The 25,289-nt window shown below is 37.2% G+C and overlaps 1 protein-coding gene across 3 annotated transcripts in view; it reads right to left on the bottom strand.

Moving 5' to 3' along the window:
- RHOBTB3 (Rho related BTB domain containing 3) overlaps window positions 1-25,289 on the bottom strand; it is a 63,440-nt gene that overhangs the window by 26,713 nt on the left and 11,438 nt on the right. For all 3 annotated transcript variants that reach the window (XM_011378301.2, XM_023523404.1, XM_011378291.2), the window contains exons 4-8: window positions 18,258-18,412; window positions 15,207-15,318; window positions 12,457-12,822; window positions 5,366-5,478; window positions 2,398-2,518 (exon numbers count right to left, since the gene is read on the bottom strand). In XM_011378301.2, the coding sequence (XP_011376603.1) occupies window positions 2,398-2,518; window positions 5,366-5,478; window positions 12,457-12,822; window positions 15,207-15,318; window positions 18,258-18,412 (867 nt within the window). The remainder of the gene's footprint in view (window positions 1-2,397; window positions 2,519-5,365; window positions 5,479-12,456; window positions 12,823-15,206; window positions 15,319-18,257; window positions 18,413-25,289) is intronic.

The raw sequence follows: 25,289 nt of genomic DNA, 5'->3' as shown, positions 1-25,289 counted from the left end.
AAATTACTCGGGGAGGGGAAAAAAATCAATTTTCTAGTTAAAAGATTAACATGTTCCTTGAAAATGCCAAGGCCTAAAGTATCTTTCCTTTGCTGTATCTAATAGGTGTATAGCTCTAAGAAGCATTTTTTTAAAGGAAAAGAGTTTTAAGAGCAAAACAAAATTTAAAACCCCAAGTTTTCTAGTAATTTTCCATAGATCCTCAAAGATTTTTGTTGTTATTATATACTAAAGTACATTTGTTATACCTTCTTCACATTTCCTTGACAAGTTTTAAGAGATTTTCAGAAATGTTTTGTTTTATTCTGAAAATTGCAAACTTGCCTAGTTAGAATATGTACTGCTTAAGTAAACAATGACAGAATGTAAAAGCACTTTTTATGAGATGCAGTTTCAAATGTCAAATGGAAACTCCTATCCTTCTATATCAGATCTAAATGTTTACCAAGACTACTTTTAAAACTGCTATCATAGCTTCTTTAAATAATTATTTAATGGAAAAAGACAGAAACGCAAACAACAAATTGGGGGCGGTAGTATTTTTTTGATGACTATTAAAAGGATAGTAAATAATCCCATGTCAATTCCGGCCAGTTTTTGATGATGGCCTGGAACATTGTAAAAGAAAGATCTGAGAAGGCCCTGGGTTCAGGGGGAACCATGCACTGACTCACCAGTGCTGGATGCCACGGCAAGGGCTAGGGAAGGGGGTCCACCAGTCAGGTCTCCAAATACACCTTGATACACACCACCTCAATCTCTGTGACCACGCTACCAGGTAGAAATTAGTATCCCCACTTTATAGGCAAGGAAACAAACGATCAGAAATGTAAAGTAACACAGCCAAACCTATTATATGGTAAATATTTACCCAAGCAAGATCCCAACCAGACCAAAGAGTCTGCCTCCTCCAGAGACAGCACAGCTGCCTTCTACACACTGGAAGCTGCCCTCCCCACGCTCTGTAGAAGCTGCGCTTGTCTCACCTCCAGATGATGGCAGACAAACTGTTGCTGGCTCCTGCTTCCGCCCATTCCTGCTTCTCTTTGCTCCCAAATCCTTGGGAGGCCTTGGTTTTGGAGCTGGAGAGGCTACAAGGTGTATCACAGCCGCTGCTGTTCATACAACCAGCCCTCCAGCCCTTCTGGACTCAGCCTCCGCACAGGTGGGGGTGTGAGCAAGTGTTTGTAAAGGGTTTGTAGGTGGAATCATGGAAGAAAAGCCAGAGATTATAAGGAGAAAGGATTCTCCACATCACTGCTTCTTCCTTTTCTCTTAACATAACATATATTTTCATGTGTTGTATATTCCCTTTGAAAATCTTTTCCGGTTGTACTAACATAATGTTTGATGTAAGGGCCTCCTATGCAAACAGGTGTTAATAACTCCTATGCAAATAAGCAGATTTGGTCTCTTGTTAGGTTTTTTTCCAAATCATTTTTTATGTATTTTAAAGTCACTCTTAGTGTCCCATTCTCAGTGTCCCAAGCTAACACTGCAGACAGTATTGATGGTAGCTTATCAGAAAGCACTCTGGAAAGTTCCCAATTCAGTTTGTCTTGGCAATTGGCCAAAATTAAAAGTAAAATGAACTTTTCAGGGTGAAATTTTTTAAAAGTTGGATGACTGTTAGCTGCCATACATCTCTACCATAACATAAAATTCTATCTTCCTTTTAGTAATAGCCCACCTGAAGTTCTAGTTATTTCATTTGAAAACAACTCCTTCTAGCATAATTGAAGGTATCTGACATTCATTTTTAAGACTATGCTTTTAATCTACTAAAGTGAAAAAATTATCCAAGCAAATAATCAATAATGGGCATTAAAACGGCTCACATTTATTAAAATTAGGTAACATTACTTTCCTACAGAGATAACAAAGCAGCTCTTAGTTGCTCTGGTGATAATTCTCAGAGTGCTGGAAAGAATCAATGTAGCAATACCTACAGACACCTGGTGTAAGCCACGTATGATCACCAGCCCATGGTTAGTTCCCCGTGCTCAAATGAAAGGAAGAGAGCTGAATAAAATGAGCTGTAGGTAATAAATATAATTTTAAGGGAGCTGGCTTCAGAGGGCTCAAAAACTGGGACCTTAAAGAAATAAACAAACATATTTAATGGGGTGATAATACAGACCACTTCTTCCCTTGCTGGTCCCTAAAAGTTAATGAAACATATGATAAGGAGGAAAAAAACTAAGGAAAAAATATATTTTTTATTTTAATAAAATACTTCATTTCCCTGGAAGATTTTCTTAAAATTCAGTCAGTGTTAATTCACATCCTACAACGGAGAATTGTCATTCCTACACCCAAAATAGTCAAAGCTGAAATAAAAAGTTAGGTAAGAAAACAATCTAGTGAACGATAAACTTTGTAAAAATTGAACCATACCTTGTATTTCAAAGACAACATCAGCAAGCATTGGTTTATTAAGGAAAAACTTGAGAGAAGTGTTATAAAACCACAGAGGTTTTCTGGCTTGATAGGTTTTGCAATTCCTTAGGCAATTAATCTGTAAAAAAACCCAAAAATACAAGGGTAAATGTTATACAAAAAGCTTTGCTAATATATATGGGCTAGTTAGAGAATTTGAAAAACTGTGCTAAATATCTGAAGAAATAATGATCTCTGATCATAGCTTTCATGGAAGCCTACCCTTAAGAACTACATCTGCTACCTGTCAATGAGCAACATCGCGCAATGCAGCATTCACAGTACTGAATGAATTGGCTAAGTGAAAACTCAACTCTATGGCCGAGAAGCTGTGGGGTCCTAAGTCCCCAAGGGTCCTATCTCATATGAATGCCTAGAAAAATACGTTTACATACACAACATGCTCATTTGTTCACTAATTAAGAAAGTACATACACAATGACTTAACTCGGAATTAATAAAAAATACCAATTTTTCCTCTATGACACCACATCCTACTGCTTACCAGATCACTATTAAAATACCAGAGAGTGATAAACTGGTTCATCTCCATCTTAATCTACAATTTTATAATACCATTCCTAGCCACAGCAGGGACTGCTGGAATCTGTAAAAGGTTACCTGGATCTCTGATCTGGAGCTCCAGAGAACCTCTTCCATGGTTATCCGTCCTCTCACACCTTCTCACTCCAGCTGATGGACTCCAGTAACAGTGCCTCTGTCTGACCTAGTGGTCTCCAGCCCTCCTCTGCTCCCACTCAGGATCTGGTGCTTTGTGTCATTTCTGTCATCTTTCAGACATCCCAGGAGTTAAGAGCCAGCCCCTCTTCCCTCACCCTCCAGCCATCTCCCCTGCTGAATCGCAGAACTTCAGCCCAGGCCAGAACTCTGACCTCTGCCTGCCTAGCCAGGGAATACAGAAAGATTTATCCCTAAAAAAATAATCAAGCATGCCACTTTAGCATTAAGAATAAATGTCACCGACTCCCCACTCCAGATTAATCTACTATGCTGGAAAGTTAAAATATTGTTGAGAGGGGGAAAAAATATTCTTCCTGACAAGGAAGAAAACACTCCAGAATGCTATCCATGAGCAAGACAGAGAAACAAAACAGGATTATACAAATTTCAGTCTTATAAAGTACATTCTCAGATCCTATATATACTTTAATACACACTGACGGAATTGGTGGAGAGGATCCATGTGACTGCCACACAGAGAGTAACAGTCAAAAAGCATCATAGAACTTGAGAGGTATAGGGACTTAAGAAATTATCCAATTTTATCCCTCATTTTCTAGAAAGCCTGAGAAGACTTGCTCAAAGCCACAGAGATAATTCGTGGCAGCATAATTTAAAGATGCATTTCCTGATTTCAAATTCAGTGTTACATCCCCGTGTCATACTCCATGAATGAGAGAGACCCTTACCCCAGGAAAGCACAGGAAGAAAGCACAAAGAACTCTTCTCTCTTCCCATGTAAAGAAAAGAATTTAGTTCAATATCATGGACTCATACAGCCCCTAGCCGCCCCTTCACCAGCAAGAATTCATTTTGTTCTCAGTACTCAAAGGAATGACTGTGTTCAGAATCAAACCCAAGGAAAGGCTCAGGCTTAGAACAAAAGGCCACACTTCTGTTCTAACCATTCATATAAAGGTTATGGGTTTGTATATCATGAATTCTGTGTAAATGTATATTATGTGTGTATGCATGTATATATATACATACATACATACATACACACACATCTATATAAACAGATTCCCTTGCCACCTACGCCTTGAATGTGAGGGCAGGAGTTTGGAGAGAACACAGATGTACATGACGTACATTTTCACTTGTCCATAAACTAGTTAATCTAGAGAACTTTTGAAAAACAGAATGCAGGTTTATGTGAACATTTCTACAAAATCATTACTCAGTTGAATTAGACCAGAAGGAGCTATCACAGTGCCACACATCTATCAAACTGGACAGCTTCTGTATACCTGCTTCGATGTGTTATTAGAATAAGAAGAAAGGTCTTGCCCTTTCATTTCATGTTACTTTGTCAAAAAAAAAAAAAAGTCTATTTCACAATTAAAGAATAGTTGGGGAATGTTCATTAAAAGCTAGTACAATTTTACATTTTAAAATATTAACTCAAAATGTTAGGTTGTAGAACTGACAAAATCATTTGCAGAAAAAATTAAAGGAATAATACTTTTTACTTATATCTAATATAAACCTACAGTCTAGTAGGCATTGCACATAACTTAGCTTTTTATCTACTGTAACCAATTTGTTTATCACAGAATCTGAAATTAGAGTACAGTGGCCAAACTGTGTAATATAGTTGTTTTAAAATGTAACAAATTTACTTTTAAAGCCCTTATAGACTCTATACAATCTAAATGACTAGAGTTTTAACATGCACTAGTTTATGACCATACAGAAAGCCTATATTTTTATAATCTTTGAAGCTTATACTTTTGAACCTATATTAGATGAAAAATAAACCCTTAACTGTTCACTTGTTCAAACAGATTTCTCAGAACTCTTGAAAAAGGCACCACAGAAACTGCCTTGCTCCTGAGAACTACTTGAACTTAAATTGTGAGGAGTGAGCAAGTACTCCCTCCAACAAGCTTAGCTGTAACTGGACAAATTTGACAGCCCTTTATTCTTGACATAGATTGCATACTCCCTGAGCACTAGGAGAATTTTCAGAGGATGGAATCCACAAGTCAACATTTTAAAGATATGACTTACATATATTTTAATTCTTACATGAATTAAAATTTGAGATAAATGGTAAAAAATAAACTTAAGGAAAATATCCGTCTACTGAGTCTTCTCATGATTCGATATTATATTCATCATAGTGTATCACTTATAATTCAGAGAAAGTCAAAGTAAAATAACTTACAATAAACTAACTTACCTTTCCTGGTGTTTTTAAAATGCATTTAACTTTCTCAATTACATTTGAAACATCCCCAGAATCTTTCAACTTCTTCCTGATATCTTCTTCCAATTCTTCCCACTGGAAAGCACCTGTAAACAAATTTATATTGAATTTTTCTGTTAAAGTGGGACAAAAAATAAATCTCTTATTAGATATCAATGTTTCTTCTTTTATAGTGTTCTAATTTTTCTTTACCAAATATATATCTTTGTAATTACACTAAAACATTTAAATAGCTCTCACATTTTTTAAAAACTCGGTTTGCCTTCTCCTAAATTATTCAAATCCTAAAAACTTCCTCCTTGGACAGCTGCCACCCCTCTGTAGTAGGTGGTGAGCTAGTGATAACAGCAAAGGCCAGAATACGAGTTACCATCCCAAGTAGTCCAACATCCAAATTATTTTCTTGCCCTGGTAAGAAGGCAGATGTGGTCTTTTCTAAGGTTGAATTAAATCATACTTATCATAGACAGCAGTGACTATCATCAGGTAGAGGAATAGGAAGTAGGAACAATGCATTCCAAAGGTCTCATGTATTGTCAGCGTCACATAATGTTCCATTGCCATCTCTACAGAACAACCTGAAAAGGGGAGCTAGATAATTTTCTGATGAGCTACATGACCGTGGCACTGGAGCAAAATCACCCCACCTATTCACTTCCTCACCTTGTCTTCACCCCAACCCACTTCCAAGCTATCTCTTCCTAGGCTCACTTCACTTTCATTTCACACTCTGTTAGCCCCTTTTTCTCTTAGGAAATTCCTTTTCCATGGTCAGCAAAAGTTCACCTTTTCCTCAAGCACCTCTCTCATTTGGCCCACAGCAGCCTCCCTGCTTCCCAGATGGTCTATTCCTCATCAAATCTACCCCATTACTCCATGCTGATAAGTTTCCAAAAGTACAGTTCTGATCACGATATTCTGAGAGATCACCCCAGTTCAACCTATGGCTTACAGAAACTCCTAACTCCTAAAAATATAATTTGAAAAGACGTAGTGTGGCAGACATAGTTGGGAGACCCAGATTCTAGGTCCATCTCTGCCATTAATCACGGATGTGACTTTAAGGAATTCACCTCACCTCTCTGGGTAACTTGGGGTCCTTTCTATCTGCTGTTCATCTATCTCTTCTGATGTTTCCCTTCACGTATCCAGATGCCTTCATGGATATTGGGGAGTGGAGAGGGCAATAATAAACACGTATTGAACCAATGAGATCAGGCAATTATAGCCAGTCCATACAAACAAGATCTAAAGCTAATCGGAAGGCAGCACTTGGCACTCCTGCATATCTTTACATTTCTCCTCCCCTAACCTTCATAATGACTACAGCGTTTCCTGGGGGCATGGGGAGGGAGAAGGAGAGCCCTGATTTGAGGCATCTGCTATTTCTGTGGTGTAAATACTCTCACCAGAGCCCAATTCTGGCTACCAATATGACATTGCAGAGCACAGATTTGGGAATAAACAAATCGGTTCTCACAAGCTGGTGCCGATGGCTCTAGCACTCCACGCTTGTTTCACCTTCGATCACTCTTTTTCTCATTTCTCCATTTGTTCCCCTTCCACTCAAATTCCCAAAGGTGTACAGTCTAGAACAAGTCCCTAGTTTTAGTTTTCTTCTTCCTGCGCTAATAATTTTTAACTTTAAGGTCACATACTCTTTTCACAATCTGATAAATTCTTTAGACTGTCTCTCCAGAAAATTTCACATGCACACATAGACATTAAAGTCTGCATACAAATGTCAGGAACAGAAAAACCCTTTAGAAGCCATGGGACATCAAATCAAAAAAACTTACTCTATGCAGTGATTCTCAACTCTAGCTGTGCATTACACATTTACCTGGAGACCTTTTATAAAATGCTATTGGTAGAGATCTCATCCTCAGACCAACTGAACTCAAATTCCTGGTGCAGGGGCCCAGACATCAATTTTAAAAGCCTCCCAGGTTATTATAATGTGCACTGAGTGTTGATGACCACAGCTCTTTCCTTAGACATTTCATCCATTATCAAAATCCAGAGTTAGTGGAATAAAGCAAATAGTAAGTTTAGGTATTTTTAATTGTCTACACTGAGGAGTGTTAAATGAGAGAACAGACATTGTCTTTTAAAAGTAAAATTATATTAACTAAATAAAACCTATATGATACCTCTATGCAGAAGATTTGAAAGAAAGCAATCATTAAATCTAAATATATGGAATTAGAAGCAGGAAAATCCCTATAGGCCAATGATCTGTTTGAGAACAGACAAAGAAAGGTCCAATAACTAAAAATGAAAGTAAGACTAGTTCATAAGGGTGGGTACTCCAATGATCGGGTTGTTTCCATGATTAGAAATGCTAATCATATCATCTTTGATACTTGTAGGTCCTAAAAAGACAACAATCCTTAGACTAGGATTTTCTTTTTCTTTTTAGTGTAGTAAGAACATTTACTATGAGATCTAACCTCTCCACAAAGTTTTAAGTGTTCAGTACGGTATTGTTAATGATAGGCATGACGCTGTAGGTACAGCAGAACTCTAGAACTTAATCTGTCTTGCGTAACTGAGATTTTTCTTTACTTACCTTCTCAGAGCATTTATTTACTTTACTTAGACAATTAGAAAACATCGTATACTCCTCAGTCCTAAGCTGTATTTTTATGCAGTGTAGAAAAGAGCATGCCACAGAATTCCAAGAGCTGGAGAATACTATGCAGACTGAAGAGGAAAGCGTGCTTCCACATACTCATTTACCCTGGCCGCATTTCAATAAGTGATGTAAAATTCTACAGGCCATTTGTGGCAGGAAGAACTCAAAGCTAAATTCTTGAGGCTCTTACAAATATTTCAATTCCTAACCATCTGAGATCATGTGACTCAGGAATTTGCAAGCATAAAGACTGTGTCTAGTCTTGTAAGAATGTTACAATTGTATGCCATTTATGGATTATTCTATGAAGACCAGGAAACCAGTTGCTCTCACTTTTCAGATTACTCCTTCTTTAGTGTTAGTCATTAAATACTTATACATCAAGCAGTGTTAGCTGTTATCCAATGCAAAATTAACATATACAAAACAGACAGACTTTTCCAGTGTCTACTCAGAAATCTGAATAGGAAAATAAACTGAAATCTTATACATAGGTTTAACACATTAACCAGACTATCAAATGGGCCCTTCCTAAGTACAGGACACAACTGTCCTTATATACAAAATTTCAAATTCCTAAAGATTAAAAAGAAATTTTTAATTTAAAATTAATTTTTTTTTAATTAAGACATTCTTTGTAATTTGGTTCACTGAAAGAAAAGGGCATGATCTAGGTTTAATATGGTTTTTCAGCCTGTGTTTGCTAATATTCCAGAGTGTGCCATGTCATGGAGTTCTGCCTTTGCTTTACCGACCCAGCTGATGTGAGCACAACAGCTCCTGTCTTTGACAGCCCCCTAACATAACTGTAGTAGGCCAGTGCTTCTGTGAGGAAACCATTTCATAATCGAGTCTTAAAACCCGTATTCTGTTCAAAAGTTTTCAATGTTTAACCACAACAACAAAAACAAAACAAAAAAAGTGAGCCTGTCATCTTTACAGAAGTCTCTGAGAAAAAAAAATGTAGGTTTAAAATTGTTTGATTTGATAAAAAATATATATCTTTTAAGAAGCCCAATTCATAAAGACTAGAAGATAAAACAAAACATCAATAAATGTTTAGATATTTGAGAATGAGGATCTGGCTGATTTTTTTCTCTTAATAAATTTTCTATTTTTCAAAATTGTCTTTACTGTGCAAATACAGTTTTACTAACATTTCAAACATAACTTACACATAATTTAACTTTTGCTTTAGTCCGAGGTTATACTCTGTGAATAATTAAAGAATAATTCACAGGTACCTACGGAAGCATTTATTTTCCCTTCTCCTCAACCAGCATCAGGCTGTTGCTCTGAAGCCCCAGGTTAATGGCCCTGTGGCCCTGCTCGTGCCTGACATCACTTCTTGCTGGGCCATGGCATACAAGGAGAGGTCAGAGCACAAATGCAACAGCTCAGTGTCGGATTAAGAAGTCCGAGCTCCGAACAGGTCAAGGGCTTACAGATCAGCAAGTTTTCCTTGTCATCATGCCCCTCAGCCCTCTAATCACTATTCCCAGGTTTACTTCATTTCCACACAAGTGCTAAGCATCCATTTTTCCCAGCTTCCAAGCAGGGGCTACGACAGGACACTGACAGCTCTAGCTCTGAGTAGCTCTCTGCATCAGTCAGCATTGCAGCTGACCCCCTTGTTCTTTTCCTGCAGTTTTTTTTTCTTTAATTTTATTTAATTATTAGAGTTGACATTCAATATTATTTATATTAGTTCCAGGTGTACAGCTTAGTGGTTAGACATTTACATAATGTATGAAGTAATCCTTCTGATTAGTCTAGTACTCTCCTGACATCTTACATAGTTATTACAATATTATTGACTATATTCCCTATGCTGTACTTTGCACATCACTGTGACTATTCTGTAACTACCAATTTTTACTTCTAAATCCCTTCATCTTTTTCACCCCGCCCCAAATCCCCCTCCCATCTAGGAAGCACCAGTTTGTTCTCCATATCTATGAGTCTGTTTTCATTTTGTTTGTTCGTTTATTTTGTTCTTTAGATTCCACATATAAGTAAAATCACAAAATATTTGTCTTTCTCTGTCTGACTTAGCTCACTGAGCACAATATAGCTGACCCCATTTTGACTTTGTGCCCTAAGACTAAGAACTGAGTTCCTCTCCTGGGCCTCCGGGGTGAGTTCCACGCCCTTATCCCCTGGCTGTAACTGGTACTCAGTTCGTTCAAGAGCAGGTGTTACAACTGCTTGTGGTCCAAAGCATCAGCATCACCTGGGAGACTGTTGGAAATGCAGAATCCCATGCTCCACCCTGGGCCTACTGAATCTGAATCTGCACATTAACAAGATCCCCAGGTGACTTAAATGCTCTCTAAGGTTTGAAAGGCACTGGCCCAGATGATGGACAAATTGTAGCACCTGTTGTCAGAATGTTGGCCTTTCTGAGGCTGATCGCCAGAAAGGGGTGGGGTGGGGGTGGCGGTGGCTCCTCACTGGACTCCTGTCTTAAATGCTCCAGTCATTCCTCTCACCATCACCACGGCTGAGTTTTCTAAAACCCAGTCTGATTATGCTTAAAGTCCTAGAACAGCTTCTAAGAATGGCAGGAACAGGTCCCACCAGCCTTGCCAGCCTCATCTCCTTCCTGCCATTGTCTCCCACTCTATGTTCCAGCCATGGGGAATGATTTGCGGTTCCCGAAAAACAGCAGTAACAAAAGATTACATTTTCATTAAAGCAAGTTTCCCGACATCTAATTTCTTTCAAATAGCATAAGAGCGAACGTATGAAAAACTGGTAATAGGTAACTGACTCTGGGGACTGAGACTGGAGGATGAGAACTTTTTCTTTTCCTCTTTTTCATATCTGCATATATTAATTTTGCAATTTAAAAAATCAGTCCCTATGAGAAAGACAAGCAGGTTCTGTATATGGAGAGACATGTAGCAATTTTGCTGCTACAATATTAAAGAAGATATAATGGATTTCAAAGTGTTCGTGTGCCTTTGAAAGTATTCAATGGACATTATGGGAAACTTGTTACATAATTCATAATTTTGACAGTAAAATCACTGGGAAAAAAAGCCAAACACTTACATCATAGTTCTCTGAACATATCATTAAAATATTTTTTTCTTTTTACATGTAAACATTTGGTTTTTCAAAATTAGTCTTAAATTCTGAATTGTGAGATACGAGGTTTAAATATAAAAATCTGTAATACTAAGTGAAGTCTTTAGTCTGGTTTATTCATTTGATGATTCGCAGCTACTAAAGTCTACTCATTAATTCAACCGACACTAAGAGAACCTGCCACGTTGAAGGCACTGTGCTGCTGTGCCCAATAGGAGTGGTTATTTATGCCTTTCCAAGCCAATAGTCACTGAACAATGGATTTAACACCTAACAATATATTTTACTGATTTACATATTTTAACCCACTTAGATCGGCATGCTGCAACTGTACTCTTCACAATCATTCAGTTACAAAATTATATAACCACAACCCAAATGAAAAAAGTAATCTTGCTTTTCCCATCAATCATGTCAACCTGAAGGCTGCCCAAAACTTTCTGATAGGAAATGATACTTCCTTTCTTTACTTGTAAACTTTTATAAACTTCTTATCTGTCCTCAATTTTGATATCTAAAAACAGATTATAAATATTTCTCTAGACACATTTCAGAGAACGAGTGACCTTAACCTAAAATTTCATCAGTACACGATCCCAAGAATAAAAATAAAGTTCTCTGAATATGTATATTTAGATGCTTACTTTAAACATCACTTTGCATTCATTCTTCCCCATTCTTAATTGACTTTCATTTGCTAAAATGACTCAGACTAAACTTCTATTCTTTAAAATATGGTTGCTACTGAGTTTTTAAAAAGGATAAGGATAAAAATAATGGATAAGCTGAATCATAAAAAGGGTGCAGTAAGAAAAAAAAAGTTGCCTAAAATAGTCATAATCAAAGTTGATCAGATCTCAGCCTCAACTACCTTTAGACACTGTTTCCGGTTTCTAAATTGAATGCAATGACCCTGCTAATTTCTCTCCTCAATCCTTCCAAAATCTAAGAGTCAAACAGAAAAGTGAATATATAGCTAGATTTTAAGATATAGGCACTCGTTTTCATATACACTTGGAAAATTTTATTTCTTTAAAGTGAAACTGAACAATAAATTCTTGTATTTTCACATTTTGGGTATTTCTTCCTCAGTAGGAAAAGAGATTATTGCTTTTACAAGTAGATTGAAAACCAAGGCAAATAAACTTATAAGGAAGATAGAAAGCTTGGACCAATTCCTTCCTGTACATAAGCAAATACTATTTCAGGTACGATCTTCACTTCAGATGACAGGAAGAAGATAAATGTAACACTAACCAACACAGCTGAGAACCATAGGCATACCTCATTTTAAAGGCTTAAGAGAATGTACCGCAACCATTTGACAAGATACCTGAATAAATGAAGCGCAGAATGTCCGATAAACACAAACAGAAGAGGGCGTCTTTAACGATGACTCGTAATGGTGGGTTGCCTGGAGAACCCTGGCTAGCACCTGGAAGTGCAGCGTCTCTGTTGATAGCAAAGAGATCCTGGGTAGTTCGGATGATACTGGAATCCTGAATATCAGCAGGGCTCTTCACATTGAAAAGCAGCATGAAAACATGGCTTACGGCACAGAGCACGATCTTGTGGGCCTCCACAACCTCCTTTAAGTCTGGGTTGTAAAATACCACATCCACACACTGGCAGCAAAACAGCAAGTTATTTAAGTCAGAGTTATAATGTGATGCTTCAGCCTTTAAGATGGGCATTTTTTCTGTTTCAAAAAAGAAAATAAAAATAGTAAACTACTCTTTAGGTCTGTAGACCCAATCGTTTCAGGTTTGCCTTAAATACAACAAAACATATTTGGCCATTTCTGAACTATAAAAACAGCACTTTTATATAGTTTAAGCTAATTAAGCCATATAAAACATAATAATCCAGGGATTGTAGGATTTTGTAGCAGACACAGAAATGCTGTATTTGCTTTTTATAGTACAAATGAAAAACCTACTAATATTATAATAAGCAATATTTCTCATTATTTGTGTGACTCAAAATAAAACAGCCCTCCAAACACTGAATTTTAGTATGTTGATAGTCATCATTCTTTTCTGTCACTTGATTTAAAAATTCAAACAAATTACTGAATTTGTCCTGAAGAAGCCAACCTTACATCTGAAGTTCTTTTCCTCCTGGGACTGGAAGTAGAGGTGGAGGGATAAACTATTAAAACTGCAACTTCTCAAAGCCAGGGCTTAGAGTCTTGGACTCTATTGTTTGAACCCATCTTGACCACTATATTTTGATCGTAAAATTAGTATTTTTTTCCTCCTAGTAAAACTACATACCTCCCCAGAATGACCTTTTTCCCCTCAGTACCCCTAGGCTTGGCTAATTTCCAAAAGAGGATGCAATGTTCCATTTCCAAGTTCAATCACTAACAAAGATTAGTCTTCATTCAATTCAGAATATACACACAGAGGACGAACAACACACACAGACTCTAACTGTAAAAAGTCTGCTGTCTAAATTTTATCCAAAGCTGAGCCAAGGAAAGTGTTATCTGTGAAGGACTGCTTAATGATATACCCTCACTTAAATCTGTCAAATGCAAACTTCTTTAGCAATGAAAATTCTTTATTCGAAACCAAAAACCCTGTTCTATAAAATGAACGATAACAAGATAATTTGAGGGCCAAGCTCTTTCTGCATGAACCCCACTCACCTTCCTCTTCACTGTCTGAGGCACCTTTACAGACACTTAAAGGCTGAGAACAGTCTAAAAGCCACGTACTCCAGAGCCCAGGATCTGTGCTTAGAACAAGTCAGAACCAGAACGAATGTATACACAGACTTGTATCGTTCTGGCCCCCTGGGTTATGTTCAGTGTGATACCCACAGCTCTCCTAACAGAAGGGTACAAGAAACAGCCTTGAGAAAGTTGAGACTGCATTTGCTGATGGGATGCCTGAAGGCCCTGTCCCCTGGTGCCCCAAAATGAAGACCCACAGGAGAAACTTCTTTTGCTGCTAAATGACATGAAATGCTTTGTGCTTTCTCTGAGGAACTGGTATGTTTTCTCTTCTTGATTAATAAAAACTAAGAAATTATTCATCAGCATTATTTAGTTGGCTATTTCCCACTTGTCTTCGCACCTGGCAAGTATTTTAAGGCCCCACCGTTTGCTACATTACAGACCAGGAAGTTCAAAGCCAAGGGTGTATTATTTATAGTCTATATATCCGCATTATTTTTAAACCTGGAATTGACTTCCCCTACTAATTATATTTTCCTGATTTTTAATTTACATTCATTAATTCAACAAATACTTATCAAGTACCTACTTTAAAAAGCAATATCCTTAACAAATTAATCTGGATAGAGTACTATCCTACTACTTCTATGGCAAAATGCAAAAAAATCCTGATAACAGTTGATGTTAATTTTATTAAAGTTAATTTTAACTTCAATTTCTTCTAATCTTATATTATGAACATTTTTAAAAACTTCAAAAAAGTTGAAAGAATGATGCAATGAGCACACACACATCCTTCCCTTTAATTCTGCAATTATTAACATTTTGTCATTTTTCGTATTACTCTAGATAAACACTACACACACACTCACACTGCTGACCCATTTAAAAGTAAGCTGCAATCATCAGGATATTCTGGCTCTAAAAACTTTCATATTCATCTCCTAAGAATAAGGACATTCTTCTAATAACCACATGAGCATTATCATGCATATAAATGATTCCACAATATCATCTAATTTCCAGTCCATATTAAAATTTTACCCAACTGTCCCAAGAACATCTTTTATACAGTCAGGGTTCATGCACTGCATTTGGTTTTGTTTCTCATTTTAGACTACAATCTAGAACAGCTCTCTATAACACACACTATTTTTAAGAATCTATATGTTCAAGTTTTTAAGACAATAGTCCTCAAAATGTGGTCCAAGTACCATTTGCTTCAGAATCACCTGGGAATCTTATTTAAAAAGCAGATTATAGGCTCTATCAAGATTTACAAATCAGAATGCCAGGTGAGTCCTAAACATACTCAAATTAGAGAACAAGTGCTCTAAGACTTGTGAAATGATCTATAATAAATATCAACTGAATGTCTAGGCATTGGCTAATAAATGCACCTGGTTGTTCAAGCTGAGGTGGTCTAATTCCATGAAATGAGTTGCTCATTTTTCTTTTCTTCATTTTCTCACTTGTCTTCTGATTTAAGGCTTGAATCATAAAATACTCCAACTAAAACATGAATCAAATTTTAATTAAAAGTCTAACAAAATTATGTATCTGACATGATTATTTGTACCCCAAATCATATTTGCCAAATGTTTTTAACGCCAGTAACATCTAAACATAAGCTTTAGCAAACTCTTAAACAATGTTTTCGTTAAAAAAAAAAAAATGGATCAAGTCAAACAGATTGTGCTTTGTCTAAACATAAATAAACTACCCATTGAAGAAGGAACTGTTTATTCTCTCGAATGATCAAGAAAACCAAGCAATATAATTGTGTGACTGTCAATAACCCTCCCATGGCCAACCACAGTAGTTAATATTAGAGAAAGTCAAGGAAGGAACAGATCTGGCTCTATGTCACATATGCTCATATCACTTAGGGAAGTTTACATGTGCTCTATTTCTTCCCTGAATAAATTACTTTGAAATACATCCTTTATTTTATAAATTAAAAATCTTAACCACATGTACTTACACAGCTCCAGGCCTGTGCTTTACATTGTAAGGCCTGGGGCAAAAGTACAAATGAAGGTCCAGGTACTATATACCTCAATATTTAAACGATATAAATCAAGGAAACTGTTATATAAAAGATATTCTGCTTTGACAAATATATCATCGTAAAAGCCTGGAAGGCCAGGTTCAAATTTAAATTCTTCCCAGTTCTCCATGCAGCACAGGTAGAGCTAGTTCCTAACTCCTGGACCCCAAGACTGTCCCTTCTCTTTTCACCCGCTACTCTATCACTCATCCTCAAGGAGGTTTGTACATACAAGTAAACCTCCATGCCTACACAAGCAAGCTCCATCCATCCTCCCCTCCTTCAATCCTCATACACAGTCACCCCTCAGCTACCTCTCAGGTCTAGGGAAACATATATCATCAATGTGGTCTACCATAAGGAGGATGGACCCAGAAAAGAGGCCTGCACAGACAGGCCTGGGAAATAGACTCAGAGCCAGCTACCCAGAGAAGTCTGGGGTCCTTGGTTTTGGAGCATGGTCACGGCATTGTTCAACACAGCTCTCTGTTCTGTGCTAATGGAAATGTTCTGTAATATCTATGCTAATCAACACAGTAACCACCAGCTACATGTTCCTAAAATATGGCGAATGCACCTGAAGAACTGATTTTTTTGTTAATTTAAATATAAATAGGCACATGTGGCTAGTGGCTACTATATTCGATGCTGCATATCTAGAAGGGGCCATCAGCTCTAGTGGGCACATCCCCTTGATCCACCATCTTGTGCCCTGCTGTAGGGAGGGGTGAAACTGCAGGAGGTCTTGAAGGGACTCTGTAAAGCTTGAGGGCACATGCCTATCTTGCCCCAGACTAAAGGTAATATTGCACAGCTCTTCATCCCTGGCTCTTAAACAAAAGATTTTAAATGCTCCTTTCACTCTGACGTTATCATCTCCACCCATATTCTTGCAAATACCATTATTTCTTACACTCAAGATCTCAGTTGTACTTTACTTTCCAAGAGTCTGAAAAGTGATCACTCTGATTTTACGTCCATATTCTCATTAAATCTTGAGCTAAGGTAAAAAGGAACATGTTTTTCTCCCAACCTTCAACACATCTTCAATCCCCATCATGCCTCCAGCCCTAACGGCAACACAAGGATTAGGAGCAAGGAGAAACAAAGGGGAGGAAGGAGGAAAAAGAGACAAGAGGAAGTGAGAGTTAGGGGGTTGGAAGAGTGATCCTGAGAATTTCAGGTTCAGGAACCTGAAAGGGGAACAGGAGGCCAAAGGCCCCTCAACCAGCCCCTTCCCCGACGAATGAAACCAAACTATCTTTTTCCCCCAACTCCCTAGTTATTTCTGAGAAATATAAGCGTCTTAAACTAAATTAAGATTTGTTTAAGCCATTACAATATAATCTGCTTGACAGGGAAAATTAGATTTCAGCCCTCTCTACCTTTCTACCCACCACTTATCAATACAAATAAATAAGACAAAAGTTTCTCAGTCATTGATAATATCAATATTATATCTATCTCCCTTAATGGTTCTTATTTTATCTTTAGTTCTTACTTGGAGTTTATTAACTCCAGAACAAATGAATTTCTATAGCCATCTGTGGAAACATCAACATTTCAACATGAACCTACATAATGAATATTCTGGCATAACTGGAAAGTGTACTTGATGAAGAGCTGGGGAACTGATGGAGAAGTCCAAAGTGCTCCTATTTAATGTAGGGTTTACTTGGTTTAAACCTCTAATTGATATTTACTAGGTATGTCACTTCTTAGAGGGTTGGAAAGATAGTTCCAAAGTCAATTAATACTTAAATGATACAACTCTACAGTATTCTCCAAGGACCATGCAGTTTTAATATTATAGGGGAGGTGATGTGTACCAAGATTGGCCTCAAAATGCCTGCAGAACCCAATAAATGCCACAGCAACAGAGCAATAAACCCTGGCTCCCCACACATCCAACAGAACCTATCTGCATAAGTAGCTCCTCTGGACGTTTTCAAGCTATGCCAAGATCAGAAGTACGTGAAATCTTTCCAAACACATAGAGAAGAATAATGTATTCTTTTCAAGTACTAGATAGAAATGGAGACCTTTCAAGGCTTGCTGGTTCAGGCTGCCAGGCTCATCAAGCTGTTTAAAGATTACTATTAAAACTCACATCTCAGGTTTGTGTAAGTAAACATACTTTAGTAAAGTGGCACGAAATGGGAAATTCCCAAATATCATACTAGATAACAGAAAATGTTTCATTTGGAGAGAAAGATAAAATTATAATTTTATTCTAAAAAACCTTTTTTCTACTTACTCTCATTTTATTTCTCTCATTTTATTTCAAGGTTAAAACGAATCATGCTTTTAAAACTAAAGTTCTAAACTGAAGTTCTGGAAAACAGTTAAAAAGCCAACCTGACAGATGACTTTAATTTATGTAACAAGTATTTCCACTCACCACGCCTCCAAAATATTTTCCTATGTAGAAGTCATCAAGGCTGTGCAGTTCCAGATAGGTGGCTCCTAGCTCTTTAGCAAGTTGGATCCCTTCTGTCGTACTGACACAGCTCCCTCTGTCCGAGGTACATAGTGGGCATGTGCAAGGTAATTCTTCTGAGAAAATGAATGTGAACAACAAAGAGCTTTGAATTTAAACAGGAGAATAATGTACATAGACGATCTGAACATTAAACAAATTAAGAGCTTACATCAGAACCACAGTTCAAGGGTATTTAGTACATCCGCAACCCACTAGACTCTGAATAAAAAGTGTCAATGATAATAGAAAGGTCTCTAAAATAAACATGCTTACCTGCAAGAAAAAGTAGAAGAATTTAGAATTAGGTGAATGGATATTACAAAGGCTAATGCAGTAGTTAGACCACTGAGCCACTAATGGCCAGTCTGCTTCCTTTTATACAACCCTGACATCCTGGGTAGCAATAAAAATTTAACAACTTGATTGCCCATAGAAACCATGGAAGACAGTGGGTTGACTCTTTTTTTGTGTTTGATAAACTTTAAATATATTCGCCAAGTTTGAATAGATGTTATACTTTTATTTTAATAGAATCCTCAATTTGATCTGACTTTGCAAGGCTGCAAAATTGCCACTCTCTTTGTAGATTTCATAAAAAGTATATTCTTATTAATCCAGACATGACAATTTTAGACTCTACAGCATTCAACTGCAGAGAAAATTCAATAATTCTTTATCTTTTTCTTCAAGATTAAAAAATAAAAAAACTGAAGGAATAAAAGTATTTACTCAAAATGTGAACTGTCCCAATATTCATGGTTGTACCACGTACAGAGCTATGACTAGGAAGGTGGCAGATAAACCTTAATAAGGTGGCAACACTCCTTAATAAGTCTAAAAATGTATGTTCGACTCTATACTTGTCAGCTAGGTTTGTTTTGTTTCATGCCAAAACATCAGATATGTCATTGTTCAAAGGCAGCCAAGTCAAAAGAGGGTAAATTCATTTCTAGAAATGCATATTATTGTAGGTTGGCTTCTCTGGGAAGCAAACTCTGAGACAGAGATTGGTGTGCAGGTTTACTTGGGGAGTGATCTTGGGAACAACTCTTTGCAGGAGTGAGGGAGGTAGGACTGGGCAGAGGAAAAATTCAAACTGCAATGTAGTTGCAACAGAGACCTCAGTTGATCCTACAGGAGGCTCTGGAACTTAGATGGCCTTTAGAATGGTTCCCCATTTGGGAAGGCAGCTAGACCCTTGTAGTCCTCAATCTATCAGTAATTAGAGGAGACCTGCCTCTGTGGAGGGGGCATAACTGGGCAAGCAGCTTCTATCAGCAGAGAATAATGCCTGGAGGACCCAGTTGTACACCATCAACAGCCAACAAGCCCAGTCACTGAGAAAGTACAAAGGCCCTGAAAGGGCATTTGGGCAACTCCCCATAGCATACACAACAAACTTCGTACCAGTGAACTGTATATGGATGGAGCACATGTATGTATGTATAGGGTATATAGCAAGGATATTTAGTGCGCGTGCATGATATGTATGTAACTATACTTGTGTATACATGCTTAGATGACTTAGATAATTTTAGCTTCATTGAAAGCTTTTAGAGCTCAGAAACCATGTACACATTCACATCCTCATTTTATAGAGGAGAGAACTGAGGTTCACAGAGGCTATGACTTGCCCAAGTCTCCTTGTATGTTAGAGATGGAGAAACAATAAAACTGTTACTTGTTCCAAGTGATAATGGGACATCAAAAAAATAAAAGAAAAATTTACTTTGGGTTAAGAATTACTGATTACAAACAGATAGTGATTTGCAAATTAAGCCCAGATTCTCTACATTATGCCATAAATTCTGAGTTTTTACATTTACTTTTTCTAAGATCATTTTAGGCTTGGAGCAAATAAAGTTTTCATACAGAATTTAGCCTATCTTGAAAAATAACACATTGGTATCTCACATTCTTTACAAAACCTTCATAAACAGTGCCTTTGATTTTCTGAAGACAGAGGCCTTCTTATGTCTACAAAGCTCTCCTTATGTTGAAGGAATGGGGTGAGTAGGCAGATCATCTTATTAAACTTTATTTCTACACAAAAATAAAGCAAAGTCAGTAGTATTTCAAGTGAAAAATTAAGTGAACATAATGTAAAATCATCTTTAACAAATAACCTTGATTAAATGTAACTGTAGGTTTAATCCGGATGAGCGAGGTTTCCATTGTGAGCAGCCATGAGCATCCTACTGGCACACACGCCTAGAAAGTGCCTCCTTATAGCCAAGCCTCATATTGCCTCTATGTCACAGAAGACATTTCTTTTTGTTCACACACACCCAAAAGGAAAAACGCCTAGTCATTATGTGTTGGGTAGAAGAACCAACAAAACACTTACGTACTACATAAATATTCATGGAACATTTCATCAGGAACAATCAGAGGACCCAAAATAATTTTGAACTATGGTGCCTTCTTCAGAAGCTCCCTCCTGTGAGCCTATTCCAGGGTCACAGGGACTCTGTGAATCAGAGTGTTATGTTTCTAGTTAAAACTATAGTTTTCTGTTTTTCTTATATATTGTCTTTTAAGGTGTTATCACAAAATGTCAATTATTTTAAAGCGAACACAGTGTAACTCTGGAATTCAAATGAATGGCATCTCCTCAAGCAGTGGCTTTGAGACCCTGTAGAGTGATTCTGACATTGTTGCCTATGCTTGAAACTTTAGAAATCCTTTTAAGAATACTAGCCTAGCAATGTACTAGGCTCTATCAGATATTCAAAAAGATAAGATGACAGGATGCCAATTTTCAGAAGCTGAAGGCTATGAATACACCCTAGGCATATTTGGAAAAAAATTTCTTCTTTAAAGACAGATTCAATATTTAGTAAAAGCCAAAAATTTATTCAGAGCCAAGAATGATGAAGATACACACTGTCAAGTTTGTCAAAACACGTGTAACAAAGGAAAAAGATGAGACTGATTGTGTTTGCTGAATTAATTCTAAAGAGATCAAGAGAGGAATTACCAGAACACCTAGCAGTTCCATGTATTCCAAGGGACTGGCAGGGGAGGGGGACAATAAATATCCTTGAGTTGAACAGCTAGATTTAGCTTCGTAATTACACTGTGATATCCTACAGGGTAAATTAATTTAGTCTTGGTAAAACTGATTTTTTTCACTTATGTATGTCATTCATAAAACCGTTTAATCACTTATTGAACAAATGTTTATTAAGCACCTACCATATTTCAAGTACTAGGGATATAGGTACACACAGATAAAAGAAATTTATAGTCAATTGAGCCAGGACAGACATGACTGCAAACAATTATAACATAATAAGTGCTAAAATAAAGGCGTACAAAATCAACCATGGGATCAAAAGAGAGAAAATTAACTCTGCCTGGAAGATTACGGAAGGCTTCATAAAAGAGGTAATAATTTAAAGGACAAATATGAATTTGCTATGCAGGTATGACGGGGGTATGCAAAGGGGCACTCCAATCAGAAGATATAACATATGCAGAGGCCTGGATGTGAGGAAAAAAAAAAAAGGAACACATTTACTTCCACTTTCAAGATGGCAAGCTAAGATCACAGTGCAATGTCTTCTTCCTGTCAAATCATGAAATGATGAAATAAAGAGAAGGAAGGAGGGGAAAAGGAAAAATGGGAGGGATGGGGGAAGGAGGAAGAGAGGGAACAAGGAAGGGAGATGTGCATATGCAGCACTACTCAAAAATCAGAAGAAAGATTCTTATCAGATGGTAGGAGTGCCTGAGAGGCTGAAGGTAGCTGGCACAAGACCAAAGAGGAAATCTAAAGCTCAGAGTCCAGGTGGAACGTCAAGTACTGTGCTGTGGCAACATCAGGCATGCTCACTGCTCAGTGATGGGGGTGGGGGAAAGGAAGAGGCCCAAGGGCAACCGCCTGGAGATGAGCTGGAACACCCCAGTGATAGTGGCTGGGCCTGCAGATCCTGTGTGTACTCCCATTCCCACGCCCACTCCAGAGAGCGGGTGGGAGGAGGAGGAAGGCATCCATCCAACAGGGAATCTCAACTGCAAAACTAGGTAAATTAAGAATCATCCAACATTTGAGAAGCATCTATACCATGAAATAAAAGCTTATCGAATGGAAAGACTTATAATGCCCCCCTCCAGACTTAATAGACCATTCGAAACAGAATCTTAAAATAAGTATAATTAATTGACAGGTTTTTTTTTTTTTTTAAGTATTTACATCCTTAAAACAAGAACAAGCAATTATGAAAAAGAGTCAATTAGAGATCTTGGATATGAAAACTGTCAAAACAAGAAAAATAAAGCAAAGGGCAGAATGGGCCCAATGGAACTAATTTGTGAGCCGGAAAACAACCACCACCACCGCCACGACAACGACAACAAAAACCACAAGAAATTCTCCCATAATCCAACAGAGACAAATAAAAAGATAAGAAATTTAAAAGAAGAGAAAAGGAGGAGAGATCCAGAAGTTTCAACATCAGTCTAGTAAGAGTCTCAAAGTAAGAGAACAGAGAATGGAGGGAAGGTGATATCTGAAGAAGTCAGAAAGTTGAACTTTCCCAGATCTAAAAAAAGACATCAAGTTCTTCAAGTAGTTCAGTGTGATGGGCATATAAAGCAAAGAGGATTGTGTCCAACAAAGTTCTAGAAGTAGTCAGGCGCTATAACACGAAGCACCTTGTATTTTAGGTAAGACTTTACAGTGGAAATTATTGAAGTAAAATACAAATACTGGATTGGAATAGAGGCATCAATGGATGGGAACCCATAATTTTTATATAAATATATACATATATGTATATAAAAAACGTGTGTATACACACACACACACACACACACACACACACACACACACACACATATGTATATACATATATACACTTTTGTGTGTGTATATGGCTCTCTCCAATGAAAGTGCCTAGAAGCCATGACACCTAAAATAATGAATACCCCTACAGTCCAGATCTTGGTTCTCAAATACCATTACTCACTATGAAGAACCAGAGCTTCCTGGAAAAATGACTGATTCCAGGGCAGAGGCCAGCAAAGTCTAAGGTGAGCCTTGGAACATCTTGTGTCAGAAAATCAGAAGGACTCAAAAATTAATTGGAGCTAGCTCAGAGAGGCTGCCTCTGGGCAAATTTGGGGTAATTTGAGCATCAGAAAGGATAAGAAGAAGAATAGATTATAAAATATTGAATTTAAAGAGCAAATCCATGAATCACAATGATTCTTAAAAAAAAAAATATGGGAGCAGAAAGAAGGGAAAGCTCTAATTACAGAGAATACTAGTAAGTGTAGAAGAAATGACTTAAAAAATCACTATTATGCAACCACAGTTATCAGACCTGAAGGAATTGTGCAAAATAATGGGCCTGGAGTCTTTAAAAATGTTAATGTCATGAAAGACACCTCCTTCCCTTCCCCACTCCCCCAAAAAGGCTGGGACCATTCTGGATTAAAAGAGATTAGAAAGACATGACAACTAAATGCAATGTGTAGCCCTTAATTTCATCCTGGATTAAAAAATGAAACATCTTTGAACCATTGGGAAAATGTGAATAAAAATTATATTTTAAATAGAAGTATAATAGATAATAATTACATTTCTTGAGTAATGATTGCATTACAATTAATAAGAGGATGGCTTTGTTCTTAAATGATACAGGCTTAAATAATTAGGATTGAAGAAATCCCATAATGTTTGCAATTTACTTTCAAATGGTTCAAATGAGAAGTGTGTGTGTGTGTGTGTGTGTGTGTGTGTGGAGGTGGGGTGGGGGGCAGAGAAGGGGGAGGGGAGAAGCTAGCTAGGGAAAGAGAAAGAGAGAGAGGAATGGAAAGGGAGAGACAGAGGGAGGGAGGGAGAGGGAGAGAGAGAAATTTGGGCGGTTCTTGTCAATTTTCTCAGGTTTGAAATTTTGCAAATGAAAGTTAGGAAAACAGAAAGTTCCTAAAGAATTTAAAGTATTGAGTGTCATGATCTGATTTGTATTCTAGGATGATTATCATGAGTAGATTTATTTCAGAAAGAGGCAAAGCAGGAAGAGAAGAGGAGAGGCCAATTTACCATGAAGCTGATAAAGCTTAAGCCTCAGCCCTTTTCTTGTGGGTCCTTCCCAAAGCCCTAGGAAGAACCTGATCAATAGATTCTATCACATGGTCATATGCTTTTGTAAAATTTGCAAAATAAGATAGTTTAATTACAGTGGTTAAGACCAATGTCTCTTCCCATTCACTTCATAGGCATTTTGAGGATCATGCTAAAAGGACTTTAAATTTAGGTTTAGTGAGATATTACTTGTAGTTTGTAGTCATTTCCTTGTACTGTTAAGCGTCCTAGTACATGAAATGGCCTTTAGGAATGCTTCTGGCACCCACTGTGCTGATTTATTTGGTGTCATGACACAAAGATGCCAAGCTGAAAGACGAACGAACGCAACACAAACTATAGTGCCCAGACCAATGTGGAGAGTGAAGAAATATGCTGGAAAAAAACTGATTATCACTTTCTTCTCTCCATAGAAAATATTAAAAAATGGTTATCATATGAAGATGATCAATGACTATGAAGCCCAAAAAATATAAGAAAAGTTAAAGTGTCAAGCTGTTAAATAATAGAAACACTTTTTATGTTTGTAGTATTTGACAGCCTTTTCAGGTTTGTAATTTGTTTTGCTTTCTCTTCTCTTTCTAAATAAACATTCACTTTTATACATATATGTATCTATAATTTTTGCAGTTTTTTTCCCCTCACAAAAAACCTCTAAAATTGTGTAAGTTTCGGATGCAACAAAATCTGGAACTGCCCCTTTAGGAGACCAAAAAGAAGGTCACTATGAGATAATTAAATGACAAGGATCTGAAATCCAGTGAAGGTGAAGAGGACTCAATGAGTTTTACTTAAAATTTTAAATCAAAATAGTTTCTTAGTCAACTGGATATGGGAAATGGGAGAGAAAGCTGGGT

Source organism: Pteropus vampyrus, unplaced genomic scaffold, assembly GCF_000151845.1.
Source record: "Pteropus vampyrus isolate Shadow unplaced genomic scaffold, Pvam_2.0 Scaffold11, whole genome shotgun sequence".
In the NCBI taxonomy this organism is placed as follows: Eukaryota; Metazoa; Chordata; class Mammalia; order Chiroptera; family Pteropodidae; genus Pteropus; species Pteropus vampyrus.
This window is presented reverse-complemented; position numbering and strand designations above follow the sequence as displayed.